The 19,812-nt window shown below is 39.6% G+C and overlaps 1 protein-coding gene across 1 annotated transcript; it reads left to right on the top strand.

Annotated features, from left to right (window-relative positions):
• The first annotated feature begins 14,558 nt into the window (after nt 1-14,558).
• Nucleotides 14,559-15,728, top strand: LOC114420630 (putative clathrin assembly protein At1g25240). The gene has a single exon (XM_028386476.1). It carries the CDS (start codon nt 14,559-14,561, stop codon nt 15,726-15,728), a length of 1,170 nt encoding a protein of 389 aa, XP_028242277.1.
• Nucleotides 15,729-19,812: the final 4,084 nt, after the last annotated feature.

The raw sequence follows: 19,812 nt of genomic DNA, 5'->3' as shown, positions 1-19,812 counted from the left end.
CCCTCTTGATGAATCTAACTACCACACTTCTCGTGACATTAGTATAAGAAGCCGCTTCGACCCATTTGGTGAAGTAATCTATTGCCACAAGAATGAAGCGATGACCATTCGAAGCTTTGGGTTCGATGGCCCCAATGACATCTATCCCCCACATGGAAAAAGGCCAAGGGGCGGACATAACATTCAGAGGATGTGGCGGAACATTGACATTGTTCGCGTATGCCTGACATTTATGACACTTCCTTACATGGGCGCAGCAATTGCTCTCCATGATGAGCCAATAATAACCGGCCCTAAGGATCTTCCTGGCCATAGCATGCCCATTGGTATGTGTCCCAAATGAACCCTCGTGGATCTCCTCAATCATGAAGTTCGCCTCTTTGGCATCTACGCATCGTAGGAGGGTCATGTTGTGGTTCCATTTGTACAGGATGGTACCACTTACAAAGAAACCAATAGCCAATCTCCTCAACGTTCTTTTGTCATTGTCGGAAATCCCTGGTGGGTATCCTTGTTCTCACCATAATGTTTGATATCGAAATACCACGGTTTCCCATCCCGCTCTTCCTCTATCGCGCAACAATACGCTGGCCTGCCCTGAGATCTGAATTCGATGTACGGCAGATCCCCATGTGGGGAAAGTTGAAACATGGATGCCAGGGTGGCCAATGCATCGGCCATTTGATTCTCTTCCCGAGGTATGTGGTGGAAAGAAATGTCGTCAAAGAACTCAACTAACCTCAAGATGTGAGTTTGATAGGGTATCAACTTCGGATCCCTAGTTTCCCATTCTCCTTTCAACTGGCGTATCACCAAAGCCGAGTCTCCGTACACTTTGAGTAGTTTTACATCAAAATCAATGGCCGCTTGAACCCCGAGGGCGCATGCTTCATACTCGGCCATATTGTTGGTACAATCAAAACCTAGCCTCGCTGTGAAAGGAATACACTAATCATCTGGGGATACAAGGACTGCCCCTACTCCATGGCCCAAAGCATTAGATGCCCCATCGAAGCAAACAATCCATTTGTCTATGTCTTCGTGCATCCGCTTCTCTTCGAACAGGGCCATGATGTCTTCATCCGGGAACTCAAGGTGCATTGGCCGATAATCTTGGAGGGGTTGCTGGGCCAAATAATCTGCCAAGGCGCTTCCCTTTATCGCCTTTTGGGTGACGTACACAATATCGAATTCAGATAGTAGTACCTGCCACCTAGCGATTCGTCCCGCAAGAGCCGGTTTTTCGAAGATGTATTTCACGGGATCCATTTTGGAAATAAGCCACGTGGTATGACTGAGCATATACTGTCTAAGCCGATGTGACGCCCACACCAGGGTGCAGCACGTCTTTTCCAGCATTGAGTAATTCATCTCACATGCGGTAAACTTCTTGCTTAGATAGTAAATGGCTTGTTCCTTTTTCCCAGAATCATCATGCTGACCCAACACGCACCCCATAGACTCGTCTAACACAATCATGTATAGGAAAAGAGGTCTCCCTGTCACAGGTGGCATGAGCACCGGGGGGTTTGCGAGGCTCTGTTTGATCTTCTCGAAGGCCTCTTGGCAGTCGCAGTTCCACAGGACTGTCTGGCTCTTACGTAATATCTTGAAAATGGGCTCACATGTAGGGGTGAGTTACGAGATAAATCTCGCGATATAATTCAACCTACCCAAGAAACCTCAAACCTGCTTCTCCGTGCGTGGTTCCGGCATTTCAAGAATGGCCTTCACTTTCTCGGGATCTATCTCTATCCCTTTCTGACTTACGATAAATCCCAGCAACTTCCCCGACTTTACCCCGAAGGTACACTTGGTTGGGTTTAGCTTCAGTTGGTATTTCCGCAACCTTCCAAACAGCCTACGCAGATTGACGAGGTGTTCGTCCTCAGTCTGAGACTTGGCAATCATGTCATCTACGTAGAACTCTATCTCCTTATGCATCATGTCATGGAACAACGCCACCATGGCACGCTGATAGGTTGCCCCAGCATTTTTCAGCCCGAAGGCCCTCACTTTATAGCAGAACGTCCCCCATAGGGTGACGAAAGTGGTCTTCTCTACATCTTCGGGTGCCATTTTTATTTGATTATACCCCGAGAAACCATCCATAAATGAGAAAAGGGCGAACTTGGTCGTATTATCTACCAATATATCAATGTGTGGCAAAGGGAAATTGTCTTTAGGACTGGCTCGGTTTAAGTCCCGATAGTCTACACACATTCGCACCTTGCCGTCCTTTTTCGGGACCGGGACAATGTTGGCCACCCACTCCGGGTATCGAGCTACAGCTAAGAAACCCGCATCGAACTGCTTCCTTACTTCTTCTTTGATTTTTAAAGACATCTTGGGCCTCATCCTTCGTAACTTTTGCTTAACTGGGGAAGACCCAGGATTCAATGGCAATTTATGCTGCACAATGTCGGAGTCCAGACCGGGCATGTCTTGGTATGACCACGCAAAGACGTCTTGATATTCTTCAAGAAGGGTTATCAAGCCTTGGGGGATAGGTGCGGTCATACTGGTTCCTAATTTTACTTCTTTCTTTCCTTCTTCGGTCCCTAAGCTCACCAGTTTGGTTTTTTCTTGGTAAGGCTTCATTTCACGTTCTTCCCTAGCGATCAACCTCTCCAACTTTGGTGAAAGGACGTCCTCTTCCTCTTCTTCGTTCATCATTTGGCTTACATCTCGGTCGAAATCGATTGTCAAACCCTTGTCTTTAGGATCCTCAAAGAATCGGCCCTCACATCTATACCAATCAAGACAAAAGAAACAAAAACATGCAAAATGATATGAGAAAAGGTGGGACTGCAAGAACAGATGAAACAAGATCTCTTTGTTTATTTAATGAGGTAGGTTTCAAAAAACAAGAGAGAAAGGAAACTATAGCCTCTAATTACATTGAATCAGCAGTATAGACCTCTGGCTGGCTTATCACACGCCAGTTCCCCACTTGGGAATCGGGATGGCATGGCTGCACAAAACTTGGCGGGTCTTGAGGGCACTCCTCTCCGATTGCTGCCACCTCTTCCTCCGACATCGTTCTGGCACTGGCGAAACACTGGCTAATGCGGTCGGGCCATGCCCTATCCGCCCGAAGTCTTGACGGCACATTCCTCCTTCCCGGCATCCCGGGTTCATACCCCAATCCATTTTTGTACTGATTTTCCCTAATATCGACTACGTCGGCATTCCCGAGGCCGTCCTTGCCTAGACCCATTCCGGGCTCAAATTCATGCTTGAGAATAACCCGTGCCACCATTATGGCCGCGTTGGAGAGAGAAGGTAGCAACGGACTTGGTTCCACAGAGGCGCAGCTCACCACCTCGAAGGATTGGAAAGCCATTTCCAATGATTCTTCCGCCGCTTCTACGTATGGTGCGGAGGAGGGGCAGCTCACCAACATATCCTCTTCACTCGACACTATCACTAAAAGTCCACCCACCGCGAACTTCAATTTTTGGTGAAGTGTCGAAGGGACCACTCCCAGCGCATGAATCCAAGGTCTCCCCAAGAGACAGCTATAGGCGGGATTTATGTCCATCACTTGAAACACCACATTGCAAGTGTGGGGGCCTATCTGAATGGGAATGTCGATTTCCCCCATCACTTCCCGCCGAGTACCATCAAAGGCTCGTACCACCATCGAACTTGGTTTTAAACGTGACGCACTAAAAGGAAGTTTTTCCAAGGTGGTCTTCGGCATCACATTTAAACTCGATCCATTGTCGATAAATACCTTCGCAACAACATGGTCCATACATCTCACCGACACATGTAGAGCCTTGTTGTGTCCTCTCCCCTCAACGGGAATCTCTTCTTCCGCAAACGCGATATAATTATTGGTGGTTATATGATTAACGATGCCTTCAAAACCCTCCACTGAGATATCATGTGCTACATGGGAATCGTTGAGGACCTTTATCAACACCGCACGATGAGGCTCGGAGTTTATGAGCAGTTCAAGCAAAGAGATCCTTGCTGGAGTTTTATTCAGTTGCTCAACTACCTTAAACTCGCTTTGTTGGATGAGGCGAAGGAACTCATGAACCTTTTCCAAAGTCACCGTCTTTCCTTGAAGACCCTCTTTCTTTTCAGCCCCTTTTACCATCGGAGGATCCACTTCTTTTGAGGGGGTGGCTACGTTTGTGGGCTCTTGGACCATGGGTGCTTTCCCCTTGAAGGGCAACTCCGCTGAGTGAGGAGAAGCGAACACCCGACCACTGCGAGTTACGCCACTGAGGCCGGTGATGTTGGTCACCTTGGCTGACAGGGAGTCAACTTCGGTTGCAACTCTTTCTCCAAATGCAGGAGGGGTATACTTCCATGGAACGACCTTATTGCTTTGATATGCAAACGGCATCGGCTTAGGCGCTGTCCGGGGGTATATGGGCGTGGAGTCGGTCCCTTTCCTAGTAAAACATATTACTAGGGCTTTGGGGGTTGGGGGAACCTTCTTTTCTTTCGACTGCATGCAAATTTGTGGTTCTTCCTTCCCTCCTTTGGGCACTTCAAGCTGCCCCCAGTTCATGAGCCGCTGAAGCAATTCTTCCACCGCGGGACAGGTTTCCATGTCGTGTGACTCCCTGAGGTGAAACAAACATTCGTCCCTTTTGTCTCCGCCACGGGAGACCATGCACGCCGCTTGCAGCGATTGGTAGATGAAGCGTCTAGAAGTAGCCACTTCTCCTAATCTCTTTGCCCGCGATGGCCCATCCTCTTCGATGGCGTTCACGCTAGCCCCTCCATGACTAGCTAGTGGGTTGGTTTTAACATTTGGGCCCTCCTCTTAAAACGATAGCCAGCCGACATTAATTAGGTGCTGCACCTTATACTTGAACGGGATGCAGGAGTCAATGTTGTGTCCGGGAGCTCCACTATGGTACACACACTTGGCACCCGGGTCATACCACTTGGGGTATGGTGGCTGGAAGACCCTCCCGGGTATGGCCACCACCAAATGATTCTCCAATAATGAAGGCCATAACTCGGAGTAAGCCATGGGAACAGGAGAGAAGTTATCTTTCGGGGGTGGGCGCTGTGCATTATTATAGCTCGCGCCGGGGGTTGTATTATTGACTGGCCGGGGAGTGGCTGGAGCTGTGCGTTGGGCCGGCGTTCTTTCTGCTGCGGGTGGTCCTTTTACTTGAGTCGGGAGGGAACTCCCGGCTCGAATTGAAAAGTTCGGGGGGTTAGGCTGGTATGAGCTTTGGATATTTTGGGGTGCTTTCATCCATGTTGGGGCGGAGGTGACCGCGTGGGTATCTCCTTCCTTTTTCCTCGCGCCCACCACTGGGGCTCTTCTATTGTTGTTGGGGGCCATGTTGGAGGCATATTCAAACTTGCCTTTTCTTAGATCAGATTCAATTCTTTCTCCAGTGAAGACAAGATCCGCAAAGTTAGCTGGCATATAACCTATCAGTTTTTCAAAGTAGAACGTGGGCAACGTATCTACCATAATTGTAATCATCTCCCTCTCTGTCATGGGTGGGACGACTTGGGCTGCGAGATCTCTCCACCTTTGGGCATATTCTTTAATGGACTCGTGCTCTCACTTGGTCATACTCTGAAGTTGATTCCGATCGGGAGCCATATCCGTATTGTATTGGTACTGCCTAATGAAGGCAGTTGCCAAGTCCTTCCATGACCGGATCTGGGAAGCTTCCAGATTGGTATACCATGCCACAGCCGCTCCGGCCAAGCTGTCTTGAAAGAAATGCACCAACAGCTTTTTGTCCGCAGAATACGCCCCTATCTTTCGGCAATACATCCGAAGATGCCCTTTCGGACATGTCATCCCTTTGTACTTATCAAAATCCAGTACTTTGAACTTAGGAGGGATGACGATGTCAGGCACCAAGCATAGGTCCGCTAAATCCGAGAACGGGTAATTGTCGAGGCCCTCTACCGCTCTTAGCCTCTCTTCAAGTGAATCAATCTTTCCCTTATCTTCCGCGAAGGGAAGGGACTCTTTTACGGGTGCGGGTGAAGACGGGACATGGCGGACTATGTTTGGTTGGGGTAATTCATGGGGGGCCGGATCCTTGAAGGGAAGCAGAGGGCCTAGATGGGCATCTCCTTCATCATCTTCTTGCAGGGGGTAGTCGGCATAAGGAGGGAGTTGCCCCTCGAAGGTAGGGGCTTGGCTCAAAACTTTCGGGGCGGCACTGGGAGTGAAGTCCGAAGGCAAGCCATAAGGGTAAGCTTACGGACTATACCTCCGACCAAACACCGTTGTGTTTCTATCTCGGCCCAAGTTTATTGCAGGCTGTAGCACCGGTTCCGCTTCCCTAACTGCATTGGAGGCGGTCGCCATGGCATTATCCTCTATAGTTTTCTGGAGTTTTAGCATGGCCTCCGTGATAGAAGCCATTTGATCTTTTAAGGCCGATAGATCGGCCTTCATCTGTTCTTGCACGCCCTCTTCATTGTCCATTTTTCTGGATCGAGTGTTATAGGGGTGCCTTTGTGCTTTCTTAGTTATGGTGGATTCCCTAAAGAAACAAACGACGGTGAGTACGCCACCAAAACATGAATATGCCAATGAATGATCAGAGCACTTGGACCCACCTCAAGGTTTTTTAGATAATGTGATGAGTTCAAAACTTCTCGTTTTATAAAAAGAACAAAGCTTTCATCTAGCCAAGATTATACAAAAGTGTTACAACAGAACCTAACGGTTTCTAATTATATGGGCCATCAAATCTATCATGTGTTGACAATAATTGATTAGCCCATGAATTTCCTCGGGGGCTGTACACACTTCGGCGATGGCTTTTGCTTTGGCTAGTAGTCGCGGGAGGTCTTGACTTCCATTCAAGGTCAAGGCGAACCTATCCATCCGCATAGTCGCTTCTTGATGCAATGCATCAATCACCCTCCCTCTTGCTTCCTTTTCGGCATACACTTGTGCGAAATCCTCTACTAGCTTTTGTTCATGGGTCACAGACTGGTTCAACTCTTCCTTGTACTGCCCTATGATAGCTAGCATGCTTTGCTCCGTGGCTTCCAAGTGTTGAGACAAACTCCTCTTGGATCTTGCGCAAGTAGCTAACTCTTCTTTTAAGATCATGCCATGCACCCGTGATCGGTCTCTTTCCTCTCTCCGGAGCTTGAGCTCATTGTTGCTACCCCACAAGGCTCCTCAGAATTTATCTCGGTCATGTTCCTCCTTGCGGGCCCTTTTGGTTTCTTGTTCAAGGGCTCTTGCAGTGGCTGCATTTTCCTCTTGTAACTCGGTGCACTCTTTTCGGATGTTTGTAGCGGCTGACTTGAACTTTTCTTTGGCGAGTCTTGTCCTCCCTAGCTCTAATTTTAGAGCTTGGACTTCTTCATCTTCCTCCGAAGCTTCGAATTTCTCCTCATTGATAGCTTTCAACTTGGAGAGCCAATCTAACCCTCGCGTATGAACTCTTAGCCATCCATGATAACCACCGATGACACCATTACGGATGCCCCTAAGCTCTTTGTCTTTCCTCAATGAACTTCTCCATGCCTTGTGGACTCTTTGTATAATCTTGAGACTTTGCGTGCCAAAATCTCTCACAAGGAAAGGCGAGAGACTCTCTTCGGTTGGTGCTCCCCTCATGGGATACCCTAGCTGTCTTATGGCAAGTGCGGGATTATAGTTAATACAACCCCTCGTCCCTATCAACGGAACATTAGGGTAGTCCCCACATGAGAAAAGAACTCCCTCCTTTCCTTCCTTCAATCGAGGAAACCAATTGATTGCGCTGCCTCCTATCCCAGCCAAGTGTTGGTCCCAATCGACTCTCCTTTTTTCGACGCACGAGCGATAACTTTGAAGCGGACACGGGTGTCTTACATCTTGTTGGAATAGGTGTGAAATCAACCACACACAGAGAACGGGTAAGCAACAGACAATCCGTGCGCTGTTCTTCTCGCACCTCCGGTCAAAGGTATCAAATAAGTCCGCCAAGATAGCCACCACTGGACTCTCCTTGCTATGGTGATATGCAAGGAAAGCATCAATTACGGCTAGGTCCACCAAACCGTCTATGTTCGGAAAGAGGACAACCCAAAAGATCAGCAAAGCTAGTATATCCGCAAACGGGACCCACTTCTCTTGGCTTGCCATATCCCTTGCCTTGCCTTCCAAGTATTTCCGCGACAGGCCCACTACGTCGTTCCGAGTTTGCTTCATGCGATCCAATTCTTTTGCCGAATCTCCGACCACAACTGCAATCTTACTCAAGGAGGGAAGAAACCCGGAGAAAAGGTACGGTTTTCTTCCCCCAAGAGGGCATCCTAATATCTCCTCAAACTCTTCAACAGTCAGTACCATTTGGAAGTCCCCAAACATGAAGCATCTCAACGGCTGGTCATAGTATTGGGCGAGGGATACAACAACTTCCGTAAATACCTCCGTTGCGGTCAAATCTAGAATCTTTCTGTACACTTTGCGGAAGGCTTGCCTTTGGAGAGGTCCCATCAATCGTCCCAATTCCTTGAGGCTGGTGACATCTAGACCCTTAACCTTGACTTGATAAAACCTTTTGCCATTTTGATTTGTCCCCATCATTTACCTAAAAAAGGGGTGGATCAAGACTCCGATATGGATGATGCAATGCGTATGCATGAAACGAAAACAAAACAGAGGGGTAATTTACATATACGAGACCGCAAAGATCCATCTTTTTAATTCTATGTTTTAGGCCTCATGGCGCCTCAACGTAAGTATTAAAAGGTTACGTATTACACTAAAGAAACAAAATATTACTAGCAAAACTAATATTTAGTGCTATTTGCAGAGAAATGCATGAGAACAAATGGCACAGAGCGTGTTTGCTCTATGCCCCTATTTGGGAACCTATAGGACTATATCTAGGGGTCTCTAATCACTACCCCCAACAATTCATAACTCACACGGCTGTTTTCTAGAGGTATCATCACTCAAAATAATAATATTGTGGCGGTATGGAATACCAGCGACAATATATTATAAAGAGAGAAAGCTCTAGACGAGGTTTCACTATTATCAAGCAAGTCGAAGACCTAGCATGATGATAGATTCACCTCCACTCCTTAGATTCCCATGAACCCGGGTATAGGGCCCTTTTTTTTACTCAAACCCGTGGGTGCTTAGAATGCAGTGTAAAGAATGCGAAATAGACAACATTTATTTACATTTTACACAGTTCAACAAGTGCACACACAAAGTTTCACAATTCCACAATTCCTTAAAATAGGCCTAACTCACAAAATTCCCCAGCGAAGTCGCCAACTGTCGCAACAGGCCCTTTTGCGGGCGAGCGAGGTGAGGTTTACGGGTGCGCTTTCCAAAGGAGGAAAGATGCGCGGAGTCGCCACCAACATTTATTTTTGGGAAACATCGGAAAAACCGAAGGAAATCGGTCAAAACGAAAATTCTAAGTTCGGGAGTTGTATTTACGTTTGAGGAAGGTATTAGCACCTCTCACGTTTGTCTCAAAGGACAACAACCTATTTTTTAGAATTGTGAAATTGTGTTATCTTACATTTTATTTCTTTTTTATTTTTGAGGTCAACAAAAGCGGGGCTTTTGCTCCTACATACCCTCCATCGAAGAGGAAATCAGACCTACGTAGTTCTTTCTTAAGAGTGAATCAAGCGATTTTTTTTACTTGAAAGGTGATCATTTTAAGGCGTTAGACCTTAAAAATGATCCATTTACTTGGTAAGGAAAACTGAGATAATAAACTTTCAAATCCCTTTTTTTTAGTGACTTTTTGTGGACGAGCTTGACTAGGCGGGTTGATTTTAGCCTTAGTTTCTCTTTAGTTATTAGTCAATTCAATTAAGAATGAGAAGTCCCAAAGAGAAAACGTCCGATTGATTTTTTTTCGCTTCATTTTACTAAAAGGTATATTTTGATTATTATATTATTATTTTACCTCTTTTTTGATTTCCAACGTGGTTACGGCACGACCGAACGGTCGGAATTCATTTTAACAGAAATTAACGAATATTACAAATCAAATGATCGGTGAAAATTTATTTTATTTTTTGATTAGGCGAGAGATGACTTAAATAAATGACTGAAGCACGTCAAAAGGGGGTACGGAAAGTAAATGAAAACGAGAATAAAAGTACATGAAACAAATGGGGACCACCACGGGTACATAGAATGAATTGAAAAGCTCGGTTTGGGGTACTTACCAGTTGAAGACCGAAGAAAACGAAGAACGAACGATGAATGTCAAAGAACGGTTGAAAATCTTCGCGTAATTACCCACGGAAACGTTATAGAAACGTTACGGAAGCGCCTTGGCTTGTATTTTCTTCACGGAAACAATTTTCCTCAGCAATTTCAAGAGAATACGAAGTGCCAAGAAGGTTGACCCATTTCCTCCTCACTCCTCCCCCTATTTATAGCAAAATAGGGAAGGAGCTTGCCACCCAGCTCGCCCAGGCGAGCAAGGTTGCTTCCTCCAGAAGCAACCGCCTTCTGGAGGAAGAATCTGGAAGGCCCAAGTGGGCCTGATTGCTATTTGTACCCCCTTTTTACTAAATGCACCCCCCTTTACTTTTTTTGGTAATTCTTTTTCCGTAACGTTATGAAACTTTACGAATTTCGTAACGATACTTATTTTCTTTCCGTAAGGTTACGAATCCTTACGAATCATGTATTTAATCTTTTTTAGCTTTGGAAGAAGTTACAGAAACTCACAGATTGCGCAACGACACCTCCTTTTGGTTTCCGCCACATTACGGAATTTCACGGATCGCGTAACCCTGCTTCCTTTTGATTTCCGATGCGTCTCGGGACTTACATATTGTGCAACAAAGGGTGCCAAGTATCTTGAAGCGGCCAATCAAAGGTTGCATGTCATCAGGTAATAATCCCCGGACGAAATTAGGGTATGACAGGTTATTTACAAAAACCGATGTCAATATGAACCTTAACATCGGTTGTAATAGAAAACCGATGTTAACGTTTATATATTAACATCGGTTATTTGTGTATAACTGATGTTAGCGTTTGTATTTTAACATCGGTCATCTATAGATAACCGATGTCAACTCTTATACATTTGTGTATAACTGATGTCGGCGTTTGTATTTTTAACAGCGTTTGTATTTTAACATCGGTCAGTTATAAATAACCGATGTGAACATTTGAATATTAACATCGGTTATGTACACATAACCGATGTTATACACAAAGAACTACACCAAATAAGTGTATGCATCATCAACATTGACATCGGTTTTCTAGCAAAACCGATGTTAATGGAATATATTAACATCGGTTATCGTAGGAAACCGATGTTAATGTATTACATTAACATCGGTTTTTCTAAAAAATTGATGTTAATATAACATATTAACATCGGTTTTACTGCAAAACCAATGTCAACGTTCATCATGCGTACACTTTTTTTGTTGTTGCTCATTGTGTTTAACATCAGGTATTTAGAGAACCGATGTTGCCATATATATGTTAACATCGGTTTTGTAGAACCGATGTTAACATTGATACATTCAACATCGGCACTTTCAACATCGGTTTTAAAACCGATGTAGAATGTTCTAAATAACCGATGTTGAAAGTGTATTTTCTAATAGTGACTGGAGGAAAGACCAGTGGCATGAAGAAGCTTGCTGCTTCCTTTGGCCATGTTGGCACCAAGACCTATTGTTGTTATGCACTCATATTGTTGTTATGAGATTAAAACTAATCTAGGGAATTTCTCAACGAAACTCGATCTCTTTTGTCACCCACTTATCATACCATGATACTACTTGATCACCTTTTCCTATTTTCCATGAAACCCTCCTATCAAACCACCCATTTAAACTCCCTTTATCACATACCAACTTTAGATCTCTCCCCCATAGTGATGAAATAGAAAAAAATTCCTCCCCCAAAAGATCTCTTTAATCACCATACTTTGACTTTAAAACCTAGTATTCAATTGATTAGCTATTGTACAGGATGATGTTTGATGGATATTGTAGTACACATTAACCCAAAAAAGCAATTACTTAGCAGAAAGTATGAAGTACAATAATTGTAAATCAGTATTATCACCAAGCTATAAACAACTACCAATAGCGTGCAAACTATTATAATTTGAAGTTAGAGACAATGTGGATTTCCTATATAAGTAAATGGATTTATTGCAGAATATTATAGAGTTCAAAAACCAGGAATACAGCTAAGAGACAAACTCATAAATTGACATAGACCTAGCTAGTGGATGGTAAAAATTATTTTGACTTTCTGGTATAGCTTCAGCAGTAACTCCTGGACCACAGGATCTTCAAATGTCACACTGATAGTTTGATGCACAACTTCCTATCACCAAGAGGAAAATTCAATGTATCTAAAACTCAAAATTCTTCCAAAGCAAGAGATATTCATCAAAATGGGGATTGCATTGAACATGTCTAATTTTAATATGAAAATATGCAGTGCAAACTAGTAGAAAAAATGAAATCTGAAATGTAAGAATTAAAAACAAAAGTGCATATTTGATTTCTAATCACTGTGTTTTTGTCAACTAATACTGTACCATGCTTATGTTAGGGAAATAGAACCTCACTTATGCAAGATCGAAATGACAAGGCAACTAATTTCTATAAAGCAACTTTGATGCTATCGTTAGAACCATACTAATAGTCAGTGCCTATGCAAGGTTGCACATTCCATGAAGCTAGAAAGTTAAAGGCAAAAATGAAAAGGGGGACACAAACCTTCAACGATGACAATGACTGCGGGGTGGCATGGGAGACACCTTTGACGGCCAGCGACTGACGAAGGGCACGATCTGAGTGAGGGCACAACGTGTACGGTGAGTGAGTGACGGCTTTAGAGAGTGAATGAAGGACTGAGTGAGTGAGTGCCTTTGAGAAATGGTAGCACAAACCACGACAGTTTTTGTGTTTAAATCGTCTTTGTACAAAACCTCCAATTTACAAATTTGTCGTCATGTCGCTATTTTCTTATCCTACAAAAACGGTTATTTAAAAATGACGTCGTTATCTTCCCCTTAATTATAAAAATGTCACTGTGTCAAATGTGCATCGTAAAAAAAAAAAACTTTTTTAGTAGTGATTTTGAGTTTAAAGATTGTAAAGATGAAGAATTTGAGATTTATAATTTTCAAAGATTTAATAAAAACATACTGTAACTATTAAAAACTTCCAACATATTTGAATTAATTATAATAATTAATTTTTAGAAGGCATTTTAATAATCATAATAATAATAATTAAGTTTAACATAATAACGGTTAAAAATTATCATTATGTTAAAATTTATTATTTTAAAAATTAAAATACAGACAGGATTAGTGTCAAATTGATGAAAGGACCATGGTAGGTAAAGTTGCAAACATATAAAGGATCAAAAACTATAATTCTAAAATATAAAATACCGAGGTAGAAATTATTAAAAGCATAAGAGACCAAAAATATATTTTAGCCTGTTAGAAACTTAACATATGTTATGTCAACCAAGTCGCATATTTTATCCATTATTTATATGGGACCTGTTTGTTTAAACTTATTTAAAAAATATATTTTTAATGAAATAAGTAGATATTTATTTTTTTATATGTTTAGCTAAACTTTTTTTAAAAAAAAAAACTAATTTTCTGCTTTTATTTTAATAAGCAAACCATCCACTTTTTTTAAAAAATGACCATGTTTTAAAATGACAATTTTTTTAAAGTTTAAACAAATTGATTGATGGATCAACATAGGATGAATTCCTATTGTACTGTTGTTTTATAAAGTTTACAGTATAATAATATATATAAATTATACTATTTTAATTATACGAACATTACTTTAGTTTTATTTTGTTTTAATTTTTAAATATTTATTAAAATGAAAATAATTTAATTATTTTTATATCACAATTTAACAATAAAATATAATAAAATTTTTTAATTAAAAATGAAAAATCTTAATATAGAAATAAAAGTATATAATTTCTGCAAGATCATAAAATTAGGAAAATAATGCGCTCATATGCTGTGTGACACATTACAAACATTTATAACAGAGAGAAGTCCATCCATATATCATAACTAAAACTATTATTTTGTCTGAAATCAACACTTCAATCCTTTTAAGGAGTAAAACGTGTCAAGTGAAAACCCAACATTCCTAGTGCTAGAATGTAACCGTTTGTCACCAGTTCAACATGATTCATCATTCTATTTTTGACACCGTGACGGTATAGCAACAACATTAATTAACGGTTAACAATTCAATCAATAAAAATTACAATTCATCGTTTAAAGAACTTCGAAATTAAAGTGCGTTTTACGGATGATCCATCATTGTAGCACGCGGCATTAACAACACTTGACGAATTCCACCACATCAATCCCCAAAATATATCGTGAGACAAACAATATAAACAATGAGTACAGCACATCACATACGGTTGGACATATCGGTTGTGTCAAGATCCAACATAGTTCCAAAACTATCATACCAATCTTCACACATTCCGAAGAAGGTTAAGAAACAAGGAAAACATATAATTTCTTCACACAAACCTTTCTTGTTCTTGCAACCATTGCACCCTCACAACCAAAAGAATGAGGCTATGGGTTAAGGCCTCGGGTGCATTGAAAGATACGTATAGCATTTGGGTTGCAAAGCTCTCACCAAGTGGTCCATGTAGGAACCCTGATCTTGAAATCGCGATCATCAAGGCCACTAGCCATAATGAACCGTGCATGGATTACAAGAACGTTCAAAGGGTTTTCAAATGGCTACGTACCTCACCTTTGTACCTTAAACCTCTTCTCTACACAGTCTCCATGAGAATGGAGAAGACTCGTTCATGGGTCGTGGCACTCAAAGGGTTGATGCTCACTCATGGGGTATTTTGTTTTGACTATCCCGCGATGAAAAAAATGGGAAGATTACCATTTGATTTGTCACATTTTAGCGACGTGCATGTAAACCCTAATAAGGCGTGGCTTTTCAATGCATTTGTTCGTTCCTATTTTGCGTATTTGGACCAAAAATCCGCGTTTGTACGATTGGAGGCAACTAAAGAGACCAAGCGTGGGAGCAAGGAGAAGGAAGAGGCCGTGATGGAAGAGCTGCAAGACTTGGAGAAGTTCCTTGGTTTGATTGATTTGCTTCTACAAATCAAGCCTAGTAACCCTAACATGAACGTGGTGCTTATTCTTGAGGTCATGGATTGTGTTATGGACGAGGTTTTGGAAGTCTATGATAAATTTTCCATGAGGGTTCATCGAGTGGTATCGAGGATAATTGATATGGGTGGGAAAGAAGAAGCAAGAGTTGGTCTTGATTTTGTGAGAAAAGTTGAATTGCAAGGTGGTAAGATCTCTATGTACTTTGATTTTTGTAGGGACATTGGGGTCATTAATGTTTCCGAGTGCCCCGAAATCGTGAGGATTGATGAGAAAGACATTCATGAACTAATAAGCATAAGGGATGGTGGTGTCTCCGAGAAGAAAAATTTGAAGTTTGATAATAATAATAATTATAATGATAATAATACTATTGTCGTGTATGAGGGTAATAATTCTAGAGCCATTACCACCATTTCGGATTTCAAGACGGTGATCACTGATCAATGGGAGGTGTTTGATGATGTTATGGATAGTGCCTCCAATGGTACAAGCCTGCATATCGCCACAAGTACTAACCCTTTTGTGGATTCTTTGAGCATCGTACATTATATTCCCGTTTGCAATACTCATATTCTTCCAGATTTAATTGTTTTGTAGCATGTAGAGATAAGTATAAGGTTTAATTTTGCAGTATTTCATGAGGCGTCTTGTAATATGCTTGTAATTTTTGAAAAAGAAATAAAAAAGGATAATGTTTCTGTCTTTCTCATTTTAGCTAACAAGGAAACATATAACTTAAATTTCGAGATTATTATATATAAATCGGACATTTTATTTTCTAAATTTGAAATATCTTTGTTGGTATGTAATTAACTTTATAAATATAGTCCTTAATGTAGTTCCTTTTTCATTTTATTTTTACTGACGCTTTTGCATATAAAAAAGATTAAAACGAATAATATTATATATAAAATGCTTAATTATATTTTAATTTCTAAAATATGGGTTAAATATGTTTGTCCCTTACATTAAAAAATTAGTCCGTGAAATTTTCAAAATCAATTTATTTATTTGAATCTAAAATTATTTTTTTTAATCTCCAAAATAACCACTAATGACGTTAACAAAATCTCTAACATGGCTAACGAAAGGTCATGTAAGTGATTTTTGCATGGATTTTATATATGGTTAAATATTTTTTTGTCCTTCAAAACCAACTTATTTTTGTCCCCCGTATTTAAAATTGATTTTTTAGTCCTCAAATTTAAAAATAATTTTTTAGTTCGTAAATTTAAATGATATGTTCTAGTCCCCTTAATTTGGAAATAGCTTATTATGATCTCAGAGTTTATGGAGGTTATTGAGATAAGACTACATAGTTGTGGTTACGACAATGATCATCAAAGTAGTAAAGGGACACGGAAGAGCAAGAAAGAGAACGGAGAGAAAGAGAGTACTAAGGGAAAAGATGAGAGTGAAATTTAATAATAGAAAGAGGAAAACAAGGAGGTTATTGAGGTAGAAATGATGGAGAGGATGAAAGTAAAAGACGCCAAACAAGATTTTGAAGACTCAGAGTGAGTTGCTACAAAATTTCTTTTATTTTGCTTTAGTGAATTTAGGGGATTTAAAATTATCACAAAATGTATTTTAAAATTTTACATGTTAATCTAAATTTTCGGAGTTTAAAACAATCATAAATTGTATTTTAAGTTTTTTTAAAGATGGTGATTAGTAAATAAGGATTGAAAGGAATAATGAATCCTATTAAATGCAAAAATTGGAATGACTTATGTACCCTTAGTTTACACTGCAAAAGCACGTCAAAACTTATTTACTTTAGATTATTATTTTTTATCGGTAAATATTAGGGATAGTTTGTTTCACAAAATCTTATTAGATTTCCGGTAACATGGAGATGGGAATATAATATTCTCATATTTCTTACAAGTTTTGAAAAAATATTCTTGAGTATTATTGATTTTTGTGAATGTTATAATCTCCTTTTTTTACCATGTTTTCCAACATTTATATTCCCATGAGGATGTGTGGGAAGTGATATCCCCATGAAAATGTAAGAGTTGATCGTCTAATACCTACAAGAAATTCACTAATTAGCGACAACATTTGACCCTGGCTAATTCCTCACTAATTAGTGACAACTCTAGGACAAAATTTATTCTCAGCTGCACCTTCGCAAATTAGTGAGGGAATAAAGAACATGATTTTTCCGTCTCTATTCCCTCATAATGACTTAGCGAGTGATCATTTTCCTTGTAAATATCTCACTAATAGAAATATAATTATTCTAAAAGAAATTGATGTTAGCTAGGGCTTAATTCCCTCTCTTTTCCCCTACTACTTTGTGACTGAATCTCTGCCATAACCACTCATAAAATAGATTGTCAAATTGAGATTAGCAGCGGAACATATCATTTCCAAGTCGTCGTAAAATTTAAAAGGATAAGTTTCCTCACAAATCAATCGCAATAGGTATAAGCAGAATATTATCATTTAGCGAGGGAAGGTTTCCCTTGCAATTTAATTGTGAGAAAATTAAATTAAATTAAAAGTTTGCAAAGGATAATTTTTCTCACAAATCCCTCGCAAAATGAATTAAAGTATAAAATGTATAAGCAATTTTAGTTCCTTTATCGATAAATGACATGCAAAGTTGTTTATGATTTAAAAAATAATTGTGAAAATAATAAACATAAGACTAGAACTCAAGTATCTTAGTTTGACCAACACCAACTAAACCACTAAATCAATTAAATAACTTAAGTAATACTATAAAAACTATTATATATAAATGACTAATAAACGTCAAATTTACTAGATTTTAATATGCATTTTGTGATGTTTATTTAGAATTTTAGTTAACTTTAGGCTTTGTTTTGAATCAAATTTGTTTTAAATTCAGTTTTTACTTTGTCTTAGGTAGAATTTTATGTTTTAGTTATGTTGAATGAAATTTTGATAGTTTTTCAGCAAAATCTCCCGCTTAACCGCTAGAGCTTCAGAGGCACAAAATTAGCAAAAAGTTCTAGAAGGAGAAATTGTGAAAATTGAAGATAAAAGCTAGGAAAATCAAGAGCAAGATATTTTTCAAGGATAAATTAGATGAATAAGAAGATAATTACTCGAATTAATTAGAGATATTATTTGTTTGTAATTTCTTATGATTATCTCCTTAATTAAACCTAGCTACAATTCTATTAATACGAGGCTAGGCATTTATTGTAATGTTGTACAAGTCCTGAGCAATTCTTAGAATTGTATTTTGGACTTCCACTTACTAGACATTTGCATTATTACATCAGACACTTTAGGTTTCATTGTATTATTTTTATGAGTGCAATTCCTTCCACCTAGGAAAGGAAAGGGTGAACCTTATATCGCTTTAATTCTATCAATTCAATACTTCATCTTGAGTTCTTTATTTGTTTTTGTACTTAATATTTTTATTTGATTGACCAGTTTATAAATGAAATCAAGAATTGACTTGTGCTTTGGCGAGCTTTGTTGAAACCCAAACATGAATCAAGTACTTGATTGGGTTTATCTATACGGATAGAATAATCTTGATTAAGCCTCGCTAATTCTCAACCATTAATGTTGATTGCTTGTGTCGGTATGCCTATGGGATTGGGTATCGAGAAAGTACATAGTTTAGAATCTATGGCCATGTGGGAGTTGGGTAGAATACATTACTGAATTGGGGATGAGCAAGAGAGATGAGTAGAAAATTGTAAAGTTATAATGGATCGAGCCAATTCTAAGTCCAAACCTAGACAGTCATTCATCAAGATCGACGTCATCATCCAAATCTAGTATTTCTATCTTTACTTAATTATTTTATTGTCATTTAGTTTTTATTGCAATTTATTTTATGTTATTTATTTCATGACAATCACAAAACAAAAATACAAAAACCTAGTTCTTAGTTATATAATTACATGAAATCTCTCATTTATTCCTTTGGGAGACACCTGGATGATAGTTAAGTTTCTAAATCATAATTGGGTTACACTTGGCCTATAATTTAAATCTAAAGTGAAATAAAATCCTAACAATTACTATAAAAGTTAATTCATATTTTGTATTATTTATTTAATTTTAAAAAGAAAGCACTATGAAAAGCAGTAAACATGATAATGATGGTAAATCATTTATCATTTATATCTAATTTTTTTTGTCATGGATATAGAGGAGGACCAGCAAGTTCCAATCATTCTAGGAAGTTCCTTCATGAGAACTGTTCATGAAATCATCAATGTTCATAAAGGAGTCTACAGACTTAGAGAGGGCAAGAAACAAATGTCATTCAAGGCATTGAAGATTTTCTCAATGAATCGGCTCACCAACAATACCTTGACAATCCACATGCTATACGTCGAGCTATTGGCGTTAAAGAAGTGCTTACTAGGACGCAACCTAGCATTATAACTTTAACTTTTTCTTTTAGTATTTTAAATTCTTAGGTTAGTTTAAATTTAAATTTATTTCATTTTAATTCGTAGTATAGTTTTTAATTTTAAGTTTGGAGTAAAAAAAAATTGTCTTAAAAAAATTAGAAAATTGAAAAAAAAAACCAAAAAAATAACATGGGAGGTAGAATTCTGAGCCACCTGGCGCTTAAGCACCCAAAATGGCACTCAAGCATCGGCTATCTTGCTTAAGCGAGCCCTTGATAGAGAGGAACCTGCATTGTTACCAATTGTGGAGCAGATATTCATAA

Source organism: Glycine soja, chromosome 7 (genome assembly GCF_004193775.1).
Source record: "Glycine soja cultivar W05 chromosome 7, ASM419377v2, whole genome shotgun sequence".
NCBI lineage: Eukaryota > Viridiplantae > Streptophyta > Magnoliopsida > Fabales > Fabaceae > Glycine > Glycine soja.
This window is presented reverse-complemented; position numbering and strand designations above follow the sequence as displayed.